Genomic DNA, 22,559 nt, shown 5'->3' on the forward strand with positions numbered 1-22,559 from the left:
ATGGAGGGATTCTCAGTCTCCCAGGCTACAACTTCTCCCATGCCTCACACTACAACCCTGTCAGCTGGCGAGCGGCTTATCGGGCTCCTTCAGGTGGGTCGTTCGCTGGAGAGGTATGTGGAGGAGTTTGTTAAGCTCGCTTATTTGTCTGACTGGCCTGAAGCAGTTTTGATCTCCCTGTTTTTGGATGGATTGGATGACGACACTATCCGTTTTGATGAACCTGTTTTTTGTTTCTCCTTAAGCGAAACTATCAATTTAATTTTGTGGTTAAATGGCTCCAAATTCTGCGTGGATAAGGTTTGGGATAAGTGTTGTCGTCCAGTCCATCCAGAAACCCGGTTGGCCGGGCCAGTCGCCGCCGCCGAGCCAGCCGCTCCAGCCGCCGCCGCCGAGCCCACTCCTATTATGAACTGTGTTATTGTAATATCCAGCCCAAAGACTGTTTTCCCTCCCTGCCTCCCTCTCCCGCCTCCTCCCATTTATGTTTACACTGAACCTCCACCTCAAGCCCCCTCGCCCAGATCTCCACCTCGGACCTCTGGGCGATTACCTTCACCCCGGCTCCAACCTCCCTCTGCTCCACCGTTGCCCATCAGTCCACCAGCTTCACCAGTATCCATCCTGCCTCCACTCACACCTTGTGCACTAGTCAGCCTGCCCTCCCCTCTGGACTACACCTCTCCGTCTCCGCTCCGTCGCTCCGTCCCTAGGATTCAGTTGGCCTCCTCACTCCCCCCGGTGTTCGTTTTGTTGTATGTCTTCCTGCTTCCACTGCGGCCTTCTGGAGCCCCGGCTGCGCTTCGGTCGGCGGAGCCGTGGATTCCGCCATCTCCCGCCAGTCCTTCAGCGTCGCCTGGGCTCAACGCCTCGAAGGCTTCGGCCCCTGACCCTCCATGGCCGCCTTCGGCCCCTGACCCTCCATGGCCGCCTTCGGCCCCTGACCCTCCATGGCCGCCTTCGGCCCCTGACCCGCCATGGCCGCCTTCGGCCCCTGACCCGCCATGGCCGCCTTCGGCCCCTGACCCGCCATGGCCGCCTTCGGCCCCTGACCCGCCATGGCCGCCTTCGGCCCCTGACCCGCCATGGCCGCCTTCGGCCCCTGACCCACCATGGCTGCCCACGGCTCCTGACCCGCCATGGTTTTTGGACCTGGGCGCCAAAAACGTGCCGTAGATGTAACAACCGGGAGGGGGGCGGGGGGCGGGCGCCCTGGAGACCTCAAACCGGAGCAGGGGGAGGAGTAGACTGGAGTGGAGGTCTCCAGGGCGCCCGCCCCCCTCCCGGTTGTTACATCTATGGCGCGAGGACGCGCCTACCGGGAGGGGGAGGTACTGTTACAGATCCCTTGTTCCCCTGGACTCCATTTCCCATCATCCTCCTGTTCTCCACACCTGCACTCACTTCCCTCGTCATCTCCCTATCATCACGGATCACCTGCACCTGGACTCTCTCATTAACACACCCTTTATATCGCACGCACTCCATTCACTCCTTGTCGGTTCTCTGTTTATGTTAAATGTATGTTTGGTGCCTCCTGCCTTGTTTAAGTAAAGAAGTATATGTATTGTGGAAATCCGTATCTGCCTCGTCTCTACACCAGTACACGTAACAATGTGACCATATCACCCCAATTTTAACAGCAAATTTTATTTTATTAGCTTACAACCGTGCTTCTCAAACATGTCCTGGAGGACTCCCAGCACTGCACACTTTCTTATCTGACACACCTAATTCAGGTCTTGCAGTCTCTACTAATAAGCTGATGAGGGAGACATACAAAACGTGTAGTGCTGGGGTCCTTCAGGACAGGCTTGAGAAGCACTAACTTAAAGGATCCTAAACTGTCTATCTACATAACCAAACTTGTACCACGCTAGAATCCATCATGCTCATTAAAGTCAATAAACTCTGGACTACATCAAATTGCTATTTGGTAGCTTTTTCACCTCTGGCTCCTAAACTCTGCAAAAGCCTTCAGGAAAATGTTGTACTATGTCTGATAAAATTGTAACAAATGATCATCTTTGCCTAAAATAATATAAATAGCAGTTATGCTAATTTTTCAACCAATCAATATTGTTTAAAAAGCACATTTAAAAACCAAAGTTGACAAGTGCTGCACAATATTTAAGAGACAACAATGAAAACATAACAGGCACAAGCAATCAAAAAACAATACAAAAACAAAAACAAGAGGGATCACAGAATATTAAAAGCCAAAGAAAATAATGAGATAGTTGAGCAGTTCTAATGTGGGCCAGGAGGCTCTTACATAGCTTAGGTCCAACAACAGCAAAGGCCTCTATTCTTAAGTTTGGACCTGGGAATGCAAATTAATTCAGATTCACCAGATCTAGGAGATCTCATCGGAATGGGTGCAGCAAGTCAGATGCATTTTTTCTCCCTTTGCTTCCCATTTCTATCTCAGGATGCCCATCTCAAGGTTACTACAGACCTCACCAGCTCCAGTGTGAACCCAGCCTCATTTGCAAATACTACAGATGAAGCCAGAAAGGGCAAAACAGCTGTGGGACCTGCATGGGTTAACACAGGAGGAGGGTTTTATGTGGGCAATCCACTGTAAGGATTTACTCACATTAAATGTATACACTTAAATTAATGTCATCATGTTAAATCATATCCTTACTCTGAAATATAAAAAGCTTTTTTGATGGCATTATGGTTCGATTGCACAAAAGGTTCTAGTGTTTTTTTAAACTAATACACTGAGAAAAAAAATGGATGAATTTAAGAACCTGTCAATGAAGGTTGGAAAAAAAAAAGGGTTCTAGCATGCCTGTGAAAACTGCTTTTGATTATGTAAATATGTAAATATATTGTACAGGGAGCTCAATATGAGGAAGACCAGAACTATGAATATGCACAATTTTACTGTCAAACTGGGCGATCGAATGTTCAGTCAAATCAGTGACTGAAAACCGGTAAGCATGCAGATTTTAAGTTTCTAGAACTTTAATCACATATTTTGATGACCTTATGTATTATGGATTATGATTTCCAGTGAAGATGCATTTATGCACATTTCTTTTGCTGAGTTTGGCTTTGGCTTTTTGCCCAGCATCACCTATGGTAAGTTGGTAGACAGCTTATTCTACAGCACATTGTCATTGAAAAGGGGGTATATGTTTTTTGTTTTTTTTTTATTATTAAATCAATTTTTCTTAATGCATTAATTTTGTTTTCATATCTCATGTTCTCAGCCTGCACCAGATATAGTTGGTGAGTACAGCAAAGTCACTGACATTGTTTAAAAGCTATTGTGATGTTTAATATGCGTGTAGGGTAAAGGTTCCTGTTTTGACTCCTCGCTATACTGCCCGAAGTTATGATTTACTTTTAGGCTGTTTCATTAAAATGATTGTTTTGTCTTGCACTGAATGCAGTGCACACAATGCTCTGTCTGTCTTTTGCTTTCTTCATTATATTTTTCTCAAAAGGCATTAATGAGGAATGGAAGGACATTCCTGATTTAAACAAAGGTAAAACTCAAATGCATTTATATAAGCAGTAAGCTATCTTACTATTATGCATTTTTTTATACATACATTATTTTTACTCCTGTTTAATTTAAACATATTTACTGTAAACTGAACACTTGTTGTATTAGGTTTAAATCTCAAAGAAGGAGACATCATGGTGGTGAGTTCTGTTCCAAGACATTCTATAAATACAATACCGGATAATTCAGAATTCAGTAGATATGGTATTCTCTTGATACTTAAAAACAATCTGCTTTAAAGCCTAATCAAAGGAGCGCCATTCTTAGGAATCGGTGGGATATTCCCATCCCATATGAGATGAGTGTGAATCTAAGTAAGAAAAGATGGATTTCTCACTTACAGTTTAGCAAATCTACTTTTAAATTAGTTTGTATTTTTCCATCCATCATGTGTTTTTGATTGTGGTTTATAGGTATAAACTATAAAGGAATAATTTTGAGAGCCTTTGAGCAGTTCAGACTGAAATCATGTATTGACTTCAAGCCCAGAGCAGCAGAAAAAGTTTACATCTCTGTGGAGAGTCGTGAAGGGTACAGTATGGTTCCAGTTAGTACACCTATTCCATAGATTATGCTGATATCCTAAACTATCCTACAAATAATTTATGGAATAAAACATTCTCAAACTCCTCATTTTTCATTTGCCACCTTATAAAGCTGGTTGAGAAGCCAGGTGTAGAACTGTAATCTTAAAGCAAAGTGTGGCTAACTATAAAAAATTTTAAATATAACAAACATAACATTTTGATTTTTTTATGACATTTTTGTTCTAACATGTGGACTACATAATTTGATGTTAACATAACCTTTATTCACCTATGTGCTACGTAAATGTAAATATAGTAAATATTTCTCACATATTTTGCAGGTGTTGGTCATATGTCGGCCGCACATCTCCTGGAGGTCAGACTCTTTCCATTGGAAATGGCTGTGGAACAAAAAGCATTGTTGAGCATGAGTTTCTCCATGCACTAGGATTTTGGCATGAGCAGTCAAGATATGACAGAGATGATTATGTGACCATCAAATTTGAAAACATCATTAAAGGTTGCCCTATATATATATATATATATATATATATATATATATATTTTTTTTTTTTTAGGAAACTAGTAAAATAGTCATTTGACATGACAGTGAAGTGTCCATGTAATTAATGAGCACTTATAGTAATGAACAACCTTAATAACTGTAATGGTCCATATTTTCAGGGAAGGTGAGCAATTTCGATAAATATAGTGAGAATGTGACCACCACCCAAGGCACCCCATATGACTATTACTCTGTGATGCATTATGATAAAAATGCCTTCAGTAACGGTAATGGATCCACGATCATCACCAAGCTTCCTGAGTTCCAAAATGTGATTGGTCAACGCCTGGACATCAGTGAATATGATGCGATTGAGCTCAACAAACTCTATAAATGCAGTGAGTGTTTTACAGACTGTTTTCATTATAGCTGTTTTTTATGGAAATTCAATGTAAGGACGATTGTGATTAATGGAAATTGTAATGAATTTTCCTGTGTTTGTCTGTTTGCATTACAGATTCCTCCATCTCTTTTCTTGACCACTGCAGTTTTGATGATCATGGCTGGCAGAGAGTGAAGTCAGTGAGTGGCATCAATGTGACTGACCACAGCTACTTGAGCAAAGAACAGAATGGTGAGATCTGTTAATCAGTCTGACAATGGAAAGTGTCTGATTTGACATTAGGGCAATTTGTGCATGTTTAGCATACTTTTCTTAACCTTAAATGACTTTAGTGCCCATTTTTTAGTCAATAGTGCAGCAGTGGTTCCTAAATTTTCAAGCCCTCTACAACTTCTCAACTTCAATGGGCTTTTCTTTGTGTTCATGATGTGAAGTCTCTAAGTGGTCTTTACTTCACTTTCTGTCAGAAGCTAATATTCTGAGGCACCAAAAGGGATGTCCGTTTTAGATACATTTTTATTCAAACTTTATTCAAATATTACTAAAAATTTGTTAAATGTTGTCAGGACCCTATTGTATCGCTTCTTCTCCAAAATGAATCACGTTTTTGAGGGCCTAAACATGTTTGAAAACTCAAGAAAGTTTGCACACGGATCAGAAGTGGTAAAAATGTACGTCTGATTATGAGTTTCAGAATTTGGTGTGGCAGTTCGATAGCCTACAAAATTTCAATTAAGCGCCTTTTGCACTGCGTTTCATGTACAAGTATGAAGTTCGGTAGACACATGTACCAAACATTGTACTTTAATGAACTCCTCCTCGAACTTTAATCTGATCAACATCATATTTGCTCCATCAAATCCTAAGGCCTTTGTGACGTTAATTTGCGAAAATCTTGAGTTTTCGCTGAAGGGCATATCCGTGGTGGTCTGACAAATTTCGATGTTTCGCCATGAAACAGGAAGTTGTTGTAACTTGGGTATATAATGTCCAATCTGCCCCAAACTTCACAGGCCGTATTTTAATGATTTGTTATGGGAGAATTGTTATATACATAGCAGAATTTGCAAGCGGAAACACTGAACACTTCTCTAGCGAGGAAACGGATCTGCTTGTGCACAAGGTTTAAGCCAGATTCCACCAAAGCATTTTTATCTTTATGCTCACAATAATAATCTTTTTATTTTTATAACTAATCCTTTTATTTTTAATATTTGGCATGATTGTGTGCTGCTGCATGTCCCTGTGTGTGTAAAAAGTGCGTTGTGCACCCGCATATAGGCGCACATTACGAACGCGCTCTTTAAATAACAAAACAAATATTGTGTCATTAAATTTAGACCAGATTTCAGTAGGTCAATGGCGCAGTCTATTTCAGTTGCCTCAAAATAGCAACACGCCAACAATGCACCTGAACACACCTCGTTTTCAGACCAGCACACCCATGGGAGCAAATGCATTTGCTATTTAAACAACTGCATCGAGCTGAAACTAGCAAAAAAAACACTTGCGTCGCGTCTGGCGCCGCATTGTGCCGGGTGTATGATAGGACCCCACATGTTTAATTATAGTCCTGGCCTGAAGACATCTACATGCCAATATTCAGTTACAGTCATAGCGCCACCTGCGGGCAACAAGAAATGTCATGTTTTAGGCCCCGTCTACACGGAGACGCGTTTCGAAACCGCACAAATTTATATCGGATAGGCGTTTCGTCCACACGGATCCGGCGTTTTCGAAAGGTGAAACCGGTATTTTTTGAAACCGGGTCCCAGAGTGGAAAAATTTGAAAACGCCGGCTTGGCGTTGTCGTGTGGACGGGGCAATCCGTATATTTTCTGAAACGATGATGTCATCACCCCACGTGCCGACCCTAGTCAGACGCGCTAACACCACAAAACACCACCAACAACAGCAATAGGCCTCGTGTGGACGTAGCCTTACACTGTGATTAACTCCTCATTGAAATTTAACCAGAACATCATCATACTTGGTCAGTCTAATCTTAAGGCCTTAGCGATGTTAAATTGCGAAGATCTTGAGTTTTCATTGAAGGGCGAGTCCATTGCAAGTCAGGCATACAGTGTTCGATCTGCCCCAAACTTCACACGTTTGATAAGAGTCCTAGCCTGAAGACACCTACATGCAAATTTTCAGTGCCATCTGTTGGCAACAAGAAATGGCATGCTTTGCACTGTATTTCACTACCTGCAACACATTAAAATATGCCATGAAGTATCAGACATGCTCATTCAATATGTTTTAAGAGCTGCTTAACATAATATTAAGCCACTGCTGCTTCTACACACACTGCCCATCCACTGTTATCCACAGTCACTGTACCCACCAGTTGCAAAGTTACAACTATACACCTGTTTTCATTCCTACAGGGACGTCTTTTTTCATGCACTTCAGCACTGAGGGCAAAAAGAAGGGGGATGCAGCCAGAATGGAGAGCAAGACAATGACCCCTAAAAGAGACTGCAAAGTCCAGTGTCTGCAGTTCTACTACTATTACAGTGGTAATGAGTCTGACCAGCTCAACATCTGGATCCGAGAGTACCAGAATGAAGAAGACAACAGAGGAACTCTCAGACTTATGGATCAGATCACAGGTCTGTCTCTTCAAGTACTTTACATATTACAGGGGAAAAAACATACAGTATGTCAGCCTATGTTTTTAAAATGTTCCTAAAATGTTTCATTTCTTGCAGAATGCCCTGGTAATTACTGGAAGCTGCATCATGTGTCACTGAATGCAAATAAAACTTTCCAAACTGTATTCGAAGCCCGTAAAGGAGCTGGAAGCTCCAGTGGAGGCTTTTCACTGGATGATATCAATATTTCAGAGACTGAGTGTCCCCAAATATGGCAGATAAGGGACTTTGATAAGTTTTTGAACAATGGGATTTTGACGAGTCCATTGTATTACTCCAGTGATGGTTATCGCTTTCAGGCTAAGTTATCGGTGACTTCGAATCTCCTTATAATGTATGTTCGTCCAGTATCTGGAGCATATGATGACCAGTTGCAGTGGCCTTGTCCATGGAGACAAATAACCTTCCAGATCCTCGACCAGAATCCACACATACAGAAGCGTATGTCCTCTGAACAAAGCATCACCACTGACCCTACTTCGATTTCTTCCAGTGAGAATCTGATTATATATATTTTTCCATAACACCATGTGTTTATATGCAACATTTTACTTAGTTGAGAAGTTATTTTCTGTAGCTTTGAAGGGCCTTTAAATAGCAACATTTTGTTGTTACAGATATTTATTACTGGAACAATCCTCGAAACAGAAGTCAAGTTGTCATTGGCAATGAGTCTGTATTTGTGGGTACTTGGGTTTATATATATGCCATAACAAAAGATGAGCTCACTAGAAGAGAGTTCATCAAGGGTGGTGACATCATATTTCTCCTCTCCATGCAAGGTAGGTTTTGTGAAGTAACCTCAAGTTTAATTTGAAGCAAACTGGGCATAACTAGAATGATGTCAAGGATTCAGTTGGGCGGCTATGATACATTTCTATTGTGTCCCACTTTCTCGTTTCTGTAAATGTTGTTTTCCAATCCAGAAATCTCAGGGCTCCTTCAGAATAACTCTCTTCCCTGTCCTAAAGTGAAAGTGAAGAACATCAAAGTTTCTCCTGATGCGAGTGCTCAGCAAGGACCATGTGCTAGGTGAATATCCATTTAAGCTCTGTTGTGTCCTTATTTAATTCAGTTAATTATCGTAGTATGGCTGGAAGCTTACTCTACAATTTTGAACTAATAATAGTAACAAAAAGCAGTTGATGGATGATATAATTGCATGTATAATTTAGTTATTTATCTGACTCCAATATAATTAAATTGTTACCCTTAAAGTTGTCAACTTTAACCATTAAAGTTGTTGACCTTTATTCTCTCTCACTTTTTAAATGGAAAAAAAAAATAACTGATTGGAAAACATGGGATTAAACATGAACATTTAGATAATTAAAGTTACAATCACTTCAGCTTTCAACCTTATCAGTGAAAAGGAAAAATTCTCAAACCTTTGAATGCCTTATACACTAAGTAAAGCATTGTTAAACATGAGTGGAATACAAACACCAACCAAAAGAGCGTAAACATGAAGGCAAATTATTAAAATGCATTAATGATCTTATTTTCATATTTTTACCTCCCCTTTTTAGTGATTGTGTGGACATATTTTGCAATTCCAGTGCCAGTCTTAAGACTGCTTCCTCTCTGATCATCTTGATGTTTTGTCTTTTTTGCTAACGAGTTAATAATAAGAAATAACTATTATCACAACTCTGTGTCTCACTACACAAGAGTTCAGTGCCAAAGAACTGCAGCTTTCTGGTAACTAAATGTGTATTGTTAATGAAAGGAGCTGAACAGATTACGTTTATATTCATTTATCTACAATTTATGTTACTCTTAAAGGCACAATATGTACGATTTTTATATTAAAATATACAAAAACCACTTGCACAGTGTTATATATTTTGTTCAATTGTGTACTTACATTATCCTAAATGTTTCCAAGAATTTGTAAATTCAGAGAAATTCACAATTTTAAGTAGTGCCCATCCCTCGTCACTTGTCGCCTGTCAATTATGTAATATCTGCGTTATCCCTGGTTTCTGCTTGTACAGCAAAGTAACCATGGAACCAGACGCAGATAGCTGCATAATGTCTACCGGCATGTTTCATTCAAACATTATGGACCATGGCAAGCAAACTTTGGGACAAAAAGAGAAATAAGTGAGGATCGGCGTGGCGTTTCTGAGATGGAGAGAGTCTTGCGACAAACTATTCATCTTCCGCATGCTTGCAGATCTACACAGACGCACATCTGCCTTGAGTATCGACCATTAACGCAGCAAGCCATATTATTTTATAATTGTATATATTATTATTATTATTATTATTTAATAATTGTACAAAATAATCCAGAAAAAAAGCACAAACACGACAGAGATGCCGAATTCAGTGGCTGGAATTAGCTAAGGTAATATGACTTAATATAATTTAAACAGATTAGTTAGATTAGTCTAGTTTACTGTTAGTCTCATACAGCCAACAAACTAATACACAGAATAACATTACAATTTTCAACACACTCAAATGCAGTTTAGTATGATAGTGTAACGTTAGACCAAGTGAAAGAGTGCTGCGTTACCTTACAATTTTAATTCGTCAAATAAACTGACCTCTATGAGTAGTATTTCAGCACTTGTGGGTAATTCGGTAGAATGAAATGTCCTCATTCCTTTATATACCCTGGGGCTCACGCGTGGCACTGATATCTGTCTCTCATTAGCAATCACGTCCGCCACGCTCAGCCACGCCCTGCTTCATACCAGATACTACAGTCATGTAAAAAACATGCATTCCCCATAAACATTTTAATGGATATAAAAGTTACAGTGGCATGACGACAAGTTCCATGATGCTAATTCACTGCGTCATCAATCTAGGCATTTGTTATTGTTTTGAAGAATTTAGCGACCCCTAACGGCGAAAAAAATACATAGACTCAGTGTGCAAAGGCCTTTTATCTTAATTTATAAATAAGCAATTTATTGTCAAACTCTGTAATAATGTGTGAATCAAACCTCTGTAATGGTTAAGGTAAATATTTGAGTCTTTTCAAAGTGATTAATCACTGAATGAATACTATTAGCTGTAAAGTACTAACCTAACCTTGAAATGTTTAAAACAGTTTTGCAAGAAATCAGTTTAATAAATATGACTAAAATGTTCAAATGTGTTTGAATGTGATTATAAGAGAATATGCATACAAATAAAAAAAAAAAAAAAAACCCAGCAAACTCTGAAAAGGAGCCTATGCACCCTGGTTTGGCCTGCAATTAAAACCACCTGCAAGATTTTTGTGGCATATGGTGGAGCTGCCACTTGTCTGCAGGTGAACAGAACATATACATTTATGTTAATAAAAATTTAGCAAGGAAGGTTTTCTGATAAACAGCAAAAAAACACTTGAGAACTCAGAGAGAATACTTTTGCTCTGACTTAGGTTTAAGTGCTCTGTCAAGTGACAGTGATTGGTTTAATAATGCCATTGTAACAGTTAAAAATGAAAAATCCCTTTGAACTTATGATTCCAGAATTTCAGCTTGCTGAGATACAAAAAACGTCAAATCTATTTCTCTGCTTTGTTGACATTTTGACCAGACTTTCGATTCATACTTGGATTTTCTCAGTCTTTCAATATAATAACAGTCAACATGTGACTTTTTTGTGCTTCTCAGTTCATCCTTCCATTCACTCTCACTCTGACAATATCTGGTGCTGTATATTCTAGTATGAAACAAATCAATGAAGACATGATATACCTACATCACAAACAACAGCAAAAAAAAAATCAGTTCTGATTCTGTCAGCCTAAGATAATTAGTTTGGTTTTTATTCTGGTCTCCGAGCCTGTTCAATTGAAAATTTCCCAAAACCCCTTTAAAACCAGCAAACCAGACCAGACTGATCAGAATGGGAGACCAGCTAAAACCAACTTCAAACATTTCATGAATGCAGTTACATTAAACTGTAAACACATAAGGCACAGATACAAATCTATACAAATTAGACTGATTTGATAAGTGAAAAACATGCCCTTTGTGTTCCTTATAGCCACACATGTTTCACAGGTCTGCAAATGTTCAACTGTATCCCTGAGGACTGTTTATGGACTGCCATACCCAAACCTAAATATGAGACTTCAGGTTGTTTGAGAACCCCCCCAGCTGGGTATGGATGAAGTAGGAATCTCCTTTCTCAACTTGAGTAGCTTCTCACTGCGCTGACCCTCAGTTTCTATGGCATCCTGCTCCTCAAGTGATTGACGGATGAGGGACTTGAGCAAGGGCAGTCCAAGGCCAGTCGTGGCAGAGACTGGGATGATTTGTGCAAAACGCATTAGTGTTTTAGGGATGACGTCCTCAGGAAAGATGTTGCTTGATTCTAGGAAAGCAGAGCGTCACTCTAAAGTTATTAATTGAGGAAAAATGCACGTACACAGTCATCAAGAACTCTTTAAAGGTCAGGCAAAGGAACAATCACATTAGGTCTGCATTTCAGCAAAATGTACTTGTGGCAGAAACTTGAGACTGCCAAAATGGTACATACAAATTAATAACCCATATTTGTGTAAAGAATGGTAATTCTCAAGAGTACTTTTTAAATGCAATTGCATGAAAAATAATACAACCACTTTATTGATAAATGTCATGATATGAAATGATACACCTGCTATATACCTGAAAACACAAAACAAAGGCTAAGCCTAAACATAATCTGTGACTAATATGCGTGATGTTTCCTATATAACAAATAGTCCCCTAAAAAGCTTGTTTGTATACCTACCTTCCTGGTTCTCCAAGTGAGCTTCCAGCTCTCTGAGCCGGCCCTGAGCCTCAGGGAGGTCCATCTTATTTATGACCAGGATGGCTGGCTTGCCTAACAGTTCCTCCTTATACAACTCCAGCTCCTGGTTAACAAAGAAAATCATGAGCAAGTTATGCAGCACAATTTTGAAAAAGAGACTGTAGATAAGCAGTAATGCTTTTATGATTTCAAACAGGTTACATATATGTGTGTGTGTGTGTTCAAAGTTTATTTTTTTTTTTTTTTTTATATTTTTGAAAGAAGTCTGTTCTGCTCACCAAGGCCGAATTTATTTTATCAAAAATGACTGGAAACTAATACACTAAAACAGTAATATTGTGAAATATTATTACAATTTAACTGTTTTCTATTTTAATATATATTCAATAATGTATTTTATTTCTGTAATAGTAAAGCTACATTTTCAGCAGCTATTATTTGCTTATTTGGTGCTCATTATTTTCAACGTTGAAAACAGTTGTGCTGGGATTCTTTCATGAATAGAAAGTTCAAAAGAACAGCATTTATTTGAAAATAGAAATATTTTGTAATATTATAAATGTCTTTGTCACTTTTGGTCAATTCAATACATTCTTGCCAAATAAAAAAAATAAAAAATAAATAAAAAATTTGACCCCAACCTATTAAATGGTAGTGTATATATATTTACCTTGGTTAAAAGCAGTACGGTTTCAAATGCAGACCTAAATGGTGTGTTACTAGCTAGCTGAAACCCACAGACGTCAACCTGAAACATCAGAACATAAAGTTAATATACAACTCTCCCAGGCCTTGAAGACACCCTGTAGTGAAAATCAAGTTTTTAATGTTGTTTATATGTCTTTGTGGTGTTTTTATTATGCTTTTAGAAAACCCTGTGCAAATTCATAAGTCAACACCTTTGCTAAGTATTTTCTCCTTAAAACTGGAGTTTACTAAAGAAAGGCAATTTGAAATCACCCGTATCAATTTGTTTTGTGTCTGACGTAGAAAGCAATACATAAAAAGCATTAAAATTCTGATATATCAATGAGCCTGTATAATTTGCTCTTCCACTTCTTCCGTGTAGCGCTTACTGCAGTAAAGTTGACCGAGTTGATCAGATATTCTGAGCTGGTGTGATTGAGTGGAGGCAGGGACTAACATGCATATTTATGGATCTGCATATACTAAATGAAGCGAGGATGTAGAGTTACATTCAGGCTATTTTAAGGTATGAAGAAATTTTTAAATTTGAAAAAAAAAACATTTAAATGTGTCATTTTGGTGGAGTTTTACTACAGGGGGACTTTAACATTAGGTTCACAACATAACACACTGAACGCAGTACCACAAACATGAGCTGCTTGGTTCTTTCCACATGCTTGAGAAACTTGTGTCCCATGCCTTTATTCACGTGAGCACCTTCAATGAGTCCTGGTAAGTCTGCCACTGAAACCTTTGGAGAAAAATAACTGCTGTAACATTCTGACATCAGTCTGAAGAAGTGTGTATTATATGACACAACATATAATATAAAATCGTATTTGCTAAAGATCTGTTTATCATTTGTAATTATTATTTTTGGTTGAAATCTTGGTTTAACTGTATATTGTAATTTTGGTTTAATTCTCTTTAGAAGGAATATGTATAAATAAATTTAATTAACCTCGTTGTATCCATAAATTAAAAACAAAGACCAATGTGGTCTTCTGAACTGGCATGCCAGTGTTATAACTACAATAAGTTGTGTGACATGACAGCATCCTCCTGAGTGAAAGTTATGAGTTTGAAGAGCCTGTCATCCTACCTGTTTGTGGTCATCATACATGATCTTTCCGATTTCAGGTCTTAAAGTTGTAACTGAAGGGAAAAAACAAGGGATAATTGTAAAAATAGCAATTTTTAAATAGATATATACTCAGCAAAAAAAGAATCATCTTTCTCCTGGTGTTTTTCAGTGTCCATGAAAAGGTTTCTTTAATGTCCCAAGTTATGGTAACTGTGACCTTCATTGTCTACCGCCTGTAAACTGTTAGGACATTTCCACAGGTGCATGTGCAATAATTGTTTATGGTACACTGAACAAGCATGAAAAACATTGTTTAAAGACTTTTCAAAAAAGACCTGTAAAACTTTTACAAAATTATTTTAAAAATACAGTATCCTGAAAAAGGGATGTCTCTTTTCTTGCTGATTGTAGATAGACACAGACAAACAGACAGACAGATATAGCATGATTATATATATATATATAATATATAATATACAATTTTGTATCTGTGCATCTCTCTTTTTTATATATATATATATATAAAAAAAGAGAGATGCACAGATACAAAATTTTCCACCTGTAACGATAGCCGATTATTCAGGGTGATATCTGCCAATACCAATTATATGTTTAAAAAAAAAAAATTTATTCTCTCCATTTTATCACCTTGTTTCAGAGTAACTGGTATCAGTTATAAACAAACACATTACTCAAATTAATATTAACACACATTAACTAATTTATTTATATATATATATATATATATATATATATATATATATATATATATATATACACACACACACAGTACAGTCCAAAAGTTTGGAACCACTAAGATTTTTACGTCTGCTCACCAAGGCTACATTTATTTAATTAAAAATACAGTAAAAACAGTAATATTGTGAAATATTATTACAATTTAAAATAACTGTTTTCTATTTGAATATATTTCACAAAGTAATTTATTCCTCTGATGGCAAAGCTGAATTTTCAGCATCATTACTCCAGTCTTCAGTGTCACATGATCCTTCAGAAATCACTCTAATATGCTGATCTGCTGCTCAAGAAACATTTAATGTGTACAATTGTACAAAATATTTGTGTACAATATTTTTTTCAGGATTATTTGATGAATAGAAAGTTCAAAAGAACAGTGTTTATCTGAAATCTAATCTTTTGTAACATTATAAATGTCTTTACTGCCACTTTTGATTGATTTAATGCATCCATGCTGAATAAAAGTATTCATTTCTTTAATTTATTTTCAAAAAAATAAAAATAAAAATTCTTACTGACCCCAAACTTTTGAACGGTAGTGTATAATGCTACAGAAGCTTTGTATTTCAGATAAATGCTGTTCTTTTGAACTTTCTATTCATCAAGGAATCCTGAAAAAAAAAAAAAAGTACACAACTGTTTTCAACATTTTATAATAACAAATATTTCTTGAGGAACTAATCATCATATTAGAATGATTTCTGAAGGATCATGCGACATTGAAGACTGGAGTAACGATGCTGAAAATTCAGGTTTGCATCACAGGAATAAATTACTTTGTCAAATATATTTAAATAGTACGCAGTTATTTTAAATTGTCATAATATTACACAATATTACTGTTTTTACTGTATTTTTAATTAAATAAATGTAGCCTTGGTGAGCAGATGAAACTTCTTTTAAAAACATTAAAAATCTTAGTGGTTCCAAACTTTTGGACTGGACTGGACTGTACTGTATATATATATATATATATATATATATATATATATATATATATATATATATATATATATATATATATATATATATATATATATATATATATATATATATATATACACACACACACACACAGACAGAGAGACAGACATAGCACGATAAAGAATTTATATATATATATTTTTTTTTTTTTTTTTTTTTTTTTTTTACATGCTCATTGACATTTATTGCAATCAAACTTCGCTACGATGTTTAACAAATTTTTTTTTAATACTAATGTTCAGTACTCACAGGGATAGCTGGCAATCCTTGGTTTAGCATGAGACAAGGCAGTCAGCAAGGAGGATTTGCCTGCATTGGGAAACCTGTCAAAATAATACAAGCCTATCAAACCTTTAAAAAATGTTTGATGTGTGTAAGTGAAATACACCGAAAAAAACAATAAAACAAGGAGGGTCAAATGACATTTTATGATAAATAAAGTTTACAAACCAAGCATAGTTTAATTATGCATAATTATTATTTACAATTATCTATACATTATTTTGTGCACTTTTCCTACATCATGATTAGCTCTTTATGTGCTTTACTTTGTTTACTTCTGACAGCAATACCTCCCACCCCAGTCCACATTCTGTGTAGAGACTCTCTCACCCTACAAGTCCAAGATCTGCGATGAGTTTAAGGTCGAGCCGAATCTGTCTGGTTTGACCTTTACTGGGTAAGAACCCCGAGTGAAGAGAGCCACCATGACCACCTCTAGCCACCAAAAGTCTGTCTCCTTCACAGTTCAACTCCCCTAAAGTGAAAAGAATATAATGTCCTTAAGAGACACAGAGTACAGTATGAAAGGGAACAAACAACACAAATTGGCATTTGATATAATAGTTCAGATGTGAGAGAAAATGTGTAGAAAAACATCAAAAAAAGAAGTGTAGTGATATGAGGGATGTGAAAGGAAAACACTGGATGATCTATATGTTATAGAGAGGTGTAAATGAAATTACCTAGTATTCTCCCACCATCCGTTGTAACACTGATCCCAGTAGGTGTGAAGACCTGGGTGTCCTCTCCTTTCGCCCCTCTCAGAGCATGAATACTGACAAACATACCACACAATACTTCACTTACAGTTTCTATGCTACAAAATCACTGACATTTTTACATTGTGTTAAATATAAGATCTATTATTTGTGTTATTTTTTCATCAAGGTTATCAAAAAGTAATTATGACATAACTTACAGAAAAGCACATTACTTTTCATGCACTGTAATGCAGGCATGAAAAGTAATACAAAAATAAGTGTTTATTCACTCACTTCTGCACAATCTGATACATATACCTGCACATTACATACAATGATTCATACACCTGCACATTTAAATCTGAAATGAGACACATGCAAATCAAAGAAGTTGTTCACGAAATCACCTCCTTCTGGTACTGTATGTTCAGTGTGCTGATTTTCTAGCTGCATGCAAACAATGAAATTCTTCCATTTATTATTAAGAATTGAATAATTCAAGATTATTTAATGAATAACAGCAATCTGTTCCTCACATTAAAAATTGTATGACATTACAGTACATTTTTGGACTACTTTAACGGTCTTTTCTTAACCTTTATGAAGCTTGACATTTGGGTTGACTATTTCTTTAATGAAAAAAAAAAAAAACAAGCTTGGACATTCTGCTAAAAATCTCTTGAAAATTATAGACTAATTTAAGGCAACTATTTAAAAGATTGGGAATGCATCATAATAATATCAGAACAATATAGATCTCCTTACATCAGATTCACCAGACAAAACAATAACACCTAAAATACATCTGTTTCAGAGAACTCCCTCTGACAAAATCAATAGGAGGGATCACACAATTAGTTACTGCAAAAATAGGCCCTTGGACACATATCAATGTCATTAAATACACTGCTCAAAAAAATTAAAGGAACACTTTTTAATAAGAGAATTGTATCAAGACAGATAAACTCCTGGTCAGTTAAGTAGCAGAGAGGGTTGTTAATCAGTTTCAGCTGCTTTGGTGTTAATGAAATTAACAGGTTCAACCTGAGCACGTGACAGACATGAAAGGGTCTGGAGAAGCCATGGAGAAGATTATGCTGCCTGTAACATCGTTCAGCATGACCGGTTTGGTGGTGGGTCAGTAATGGTCTGGGGAGGTATATCCATGGAGGGACGCACAGACCTCTACAGGCTAGGCAATGGCACCCTGACTGCCATTAGGTTTCGGGATGAAATCCTTGGACCCATTGTCAGACATTACGCTGGAGCATTGGGTCCTGGGTTCCCTCTGGTGCATGACAATGCCCGGCCTCATGTGGTCAGAGTATGCAGGCAGTTCCTGGAGGATGAAGGAATTGATACCATTGAATGGCCCCCACACTCGCCTGACCTAAATCCAATAAAACACCTCTGAGACGTTATGTTTCAGTCCATCCGAAACCGCCAGGTTGCACCTCAGACTGTCCAGGTGCTCAGTGATGCCCTGGTCCAGATCTGGGAGGAAATACCCCAGGACAAAATCCGTCGTCTCATTAGGAGCATGCCCCGATGTTGTCAGGCATGCATACAAGCACGTGGTAGCCATACAACTACCGAGTACCATTTTGAGTTCAGCAAAGTGGACTAGCTTGCTGCATCAGTTTTTCACATTGATTTTCAGGGTGTCTTTGAATTCAGTCCTTTGTAGGTTGATAAATTTCATTTCCATCAAACGATGTGACATCCTTTCATTCCTAACACATTACCCATTATAGATATCCAGCATAATATTTTTCCCCATTGTGATCTGATGTTTTTTCAAAGTGTTTTTAATTATTTTTAGCAGTGTACACACAAACATATATATATTATATATACACACACACACACACACACACACACACACACGCACACACAAGAAACATTTATTATTATTATCAATGTTGAAAACAGTGTACAATTATTTGATGAACAGAAAGTTCAAAAGAACAGCATTTATCTGAAATAGAAAGATTTTGTAACTATCACTACCGTTCAAAAGTTTGGGGTCAGTAAAAATTTTTTTTTTTTTTTTTTGGAAAGAAATGTATACTTTTATTCAGCAAGGATGCATTAAATTGATCAAAAGTGACAGTATTGACATTTATAATGTTGCAAAAGCTTTCCATTTCAGATAAATGCTGTTCTTTTAAACTTTCTATTCATCAAATAATCCTGAAAAAAAAAAAAATTGCAAACAAATGTTTTCAACACTAATAACAACAACAATAATAATAATAATAATAATAATAATAAATGTTTCTTGACCAGCAAATGAGCATATTAGAATGATTCCAGAAGGATCATGTGACACTGAAGACTAGAGTAATGATGCTGAAAATTCAGCTTTGCTAACACAGAAATAAATTATATTTTAAAATATATTCAAATAGAAAACAGTTCATTTAAATTTTGAAAATATTTCACAATATTACTGTTTTTGCTGTAGTTTGGATCAAATAAATAAAGCCTTGGTAAGCAGAAGAGACTTCTTTTAAAAACAATAAAAAATCTTACCATCCAAAAACGTTTGACTGGTAGAGTATATCAATTAAAATATTTGATTATGTATTAAAAACACAATAATATATTAAAAATACAAAAATGCTATTATATTTTATATGCCTTTAATATAGAAGAAATTCCAATTATGGCCTTTTAGAGATATTACTGACAATCGCCATTTCTCTCACCCATTATACTCTTTAAAAGAAAAAAAATACTCACCTGCTGTTTGAACCAACACCTGCAGTGAATCGTTTGTTAGGGTGTTTGTCCTTGATTTGCTTCAATGTAGTGCCTTTTTTGGCCACCACCCACACATCTCCACCATTTCCCCCATGTCCCCCTAAACGGGGCAAACCCATTCCTCCGCTCCCACCCCTCACATACAGCCGTATATTATCCACAAAGTTGCCATACTGAAATAAAAGAAACACATAGTTAGGTTAAGTTCGTGAAATCGTTGGTATTTCACTTTTGGATGCATGACTACTATGACCACATGACCACTTTGACTATTATGATATCAATAATTTGAGATTTACTTGTTTTTGCACCTTCAATATGGATACTAATTAAATACTAAAAAGTTTGGCACTTAAATAATATGTATAATATGCATAACAATTAAATTTACTTTGAAGAGGTGATGAATGAATATGGACTTTAAAAAAAAACAATTTCAACAACTTTGTTGAAATATGAATGCATAAATTTGCCATATAAGAAAGACATAGAAAATGTTTAGTGTTGTGGGTCCCCAGGACAAGAATTAAAAACTATCCCAAAACAGTTTTAAGTCACATTTTGCTTTTGTGGTTTAGATTAAATCATACATTTCACATACCTCACATGAGTATTTTATGTTTGTTTGTTTGTTAAGAATGATTTAATAAACCCAACCTAAATGAACTTTTAAAAGCATTACAGCAAAGCACTCAATGATATCCCTATGAAGTGATCCTGAGTGAGAGGGAAATTCCATTTAATAAATAGGCTACGTCTTGCGTCCTGGAGGAGCTAAGACTCAAGAATTCCACAAACACCTCGTCAACATTACGCACTTTGCAGCATGCTCAATTTCATTTATTTAAGTGTGTCTGGGCCATCTGGGGTCTTGACAAACGCATCAGGAAAATTACCTATAGGCTATTTAATTCACGCCATCATACAGGTGCTAACCCATAAGATATAAGTTAGAACGCATTTAACATTAATTTATAGAATAGTCATATAGCCCACTTTGAAAAAGACAAAATAAGGAATTCTTAAATCAGAATTATGGATTATGTTAATTATTTGGAACAGACGTGTGTCAGCTAGATTTCTACAAATCATTTCCCCAAAAGATGAGTATGCTAAACACGCTAAGTGTGTAGCATCATGTTTGTAACAGTAAAAGCCACATAGTAATTTGTTACACTATCAGTTAATGACACAGAAACTAAGCATGTGAAGGTCGGGCTACCAATGACTATCTAAATGTCATTCTCTAAACTCGCCAACGTTACTAACCTTGCGGAAGCAAGCTCTGCTTGCCCAGACCATCCCGAAATAGCTCCTCAAGTCAGAGATTGAAGCTACTAAACTGGTACACAGTCTATCTGTTTTAAGTTACAGCGTTACTGATTCTGCATTGCTAAAGTGAAAGACCAAACACGTGCGTGCTTCCGGAAACATGGCAATGTGTGCCGTGATTGGCTGCAAGTGCTGTCCATTAGCTATACATGTTTCCGCCTCTGCCAGTCAGCATAAGAGCGTCGTAATTTTCAATAATCGCAATAATAACCGTATGAACTTATGCCAGTTTTGTTGTCTGACACAATATTAGTTTTAGGCAATGACTCTCCCTGTCATGACATATAATCATAACCAGAAATAATCAGAATCAGAAAAAAATAAAGTAGGCCTATTAAAAAAAAAAAAAAAAAAAAAAAGGTAATACGAAAATCTAATGCCAGCAGACGCTTGCCCTCTCTGTCAACTTTTGTAACCTAAGCTTCGGGCGTAGCCTACTGTAACTATAGATTTGAATACCAGGAAGAAAAAAATAAATAAATAACGCTAAGTCGCCCAATTATATTTCATGTTGACAGCAAATTGCGCCTCAAAACAAACGTTAGGCTACATTCAATAATTTAGCATTTGTTTAATAGAATAGCAAAATCAAATAGGCTACAGAAGAAGAAAAAATGAGGTTTTGTAAGAAAGAAAGAAAGAAAGAAAGAAAGAAAGAAAGAAAGAAAGAAAGAAGGAAAGAAAGAAAGAAAGAAAGAAAGAAAGAAAGAAAGAAAGAAAGAAAGAAAGAAAGAAAGAAAGAAAGAAAGAAAGAAAGAAAAAAGAAAAGAAGAAATAAAAAGAAAAATAATAGTAGGCTAATCATGAGCTCTACTTGTGTTCTTTAGATTGTAATTTAATTATGTTCTTCACGTCAAGTGGTTTTTAGTGTAAGTGGATGGGCTACAGTCAAACAGTATGACGCTTGAAACGTGGGCGCTCAGAGCTTTAAAAGTCTCCAGAAGTCGTAAAACACTCGATCAATGCCAATTATTCGCCTCATTGGTATGACTGGAAACGGGTCTGCAGAACATCGCAGAAAAGAGACGGCTGAACTAAATATTGTAAGTAAATCATTTCGAGAAGCCTAATGTTTTACTATTTCACTTGCTTGGAGACAAAATTACTTTTTGTTGATTTACCAAAATGTTAATGTTGTTTTATGTGGCATTAGTTTTCAAGTCATAAAAGATTCCACTGTTAATTCCATAGGTTCCAATGGAACGCTTAATTGGATTCATTAACGCCCAGTGGTGGCGCTTTCTGTCAGTGATTCTGCTGATGCTCGCCACCGCATCATCGTTCTCCGTACCCAATCTCGAGATGCTGAATACCGAGAGGGCAGGAGGCGGCAAGACTCCCGGACACCTGGGCGAGATAAACCGTGAATGCTGGGACGCATCGTCACTAGCGGTAATACAAGCGCGTAAATTACCCGTTGCCGATACGGTTGCTGGTCTCTGGGACTTCATGACACACTTGAGCGGGTCTAATCAACCCAAACATCAAGGCATGTTCATGGAGCTGGCGCAGGTCTTTTGGGAGCGCTATGTGGACTGTGTGCTCGCACGCGCGCACGGACTGGGCAGAAGGGCCAGTGCGTCTAGGCAAGAGATCATCAAAG

At 37.1% G+C, this 22,559-nt stretch overlaps 2 protein-coding genes across 2 annotated transcripts; one reads left to right on the top strand and one right to left on the bottom strand.

Annotated features, from left to right (window-relative positions):
- Nucleotides 1-8,651, top strand: LOC137029437 (meprin A subunit beta-like). Its single transcript, XM_067399046.1, has 14 exons — nt 1-93; nt 2,432-2,583; nt 3,026-3,093; nt 3,462-3,503; nt 3,632-3,672; nt 3,765-3,837; nt 3,937-4,054; nt 4,392-4,570; nt 4,735-4,953; nt 5,073-5,189; nt 7,349-7,573; nt 7,673-8,107; nt 8,233-8,397; nt 8,542-8,651. The coding sequence occupies exons 1-14, from the start codon at nt 1-3 to the stop codon at nt 8,649-8,651; spliced, it is 2,037 nt and encodes a 678-aa protein (XP_067255147.1).
- A 1,364-nt stretch (nt 8,652-10,015) lies between these two features.
- Nucleotides 10,016-21,030, bottom strand: gtpbp10 (GTP-binding protein 10 (putative)). The gene is made up of 10 exons (XM_067395918.1): nt 20,894-21,030; nt 19,604-19,797; nt 16,841-16,932; nt 16,488-16,632; nt 16,125-16,198; nt 14,151-14,203; nt 13,692-13,799; nt 13,032-13,109; nt 12,341-12,464; nt 10,016-11,938 (listed from the first exon to the last, which is right to left on the bottom strand). Exons 1-10 carry the CDS (start codon nt 20,924-20,926, stop codon nt 11,697-11,699), a joined length of 1,143 nt encoding a protein of 380 aa, XP_067252019.1. The 5' UTR covers nt 20,927-21,030; the 3' UTR covers nt 10,016-11,696.
- Between the last annotated feature and the right edge of the window lie 1,529 nt (nt 21,031-22,559).

The sequence above is a fragment of the Chanodichthys erythropterus genome, chromosome 2 (assembly GCF_024489055.1).
Source record: "Chanodichthys erythropterus isolate Z2021 chromosome 2, ASM2448905v1, whole genome shotgun sequence".
Classification (NCBI taxonomy): domain Eukaryota; kingdom Metazoa; phylum Chordata; class Actinopteri; order Cypriniformes; family Xenocyprididae; genus Chanodichthys; species Chanodichthys erythropterus.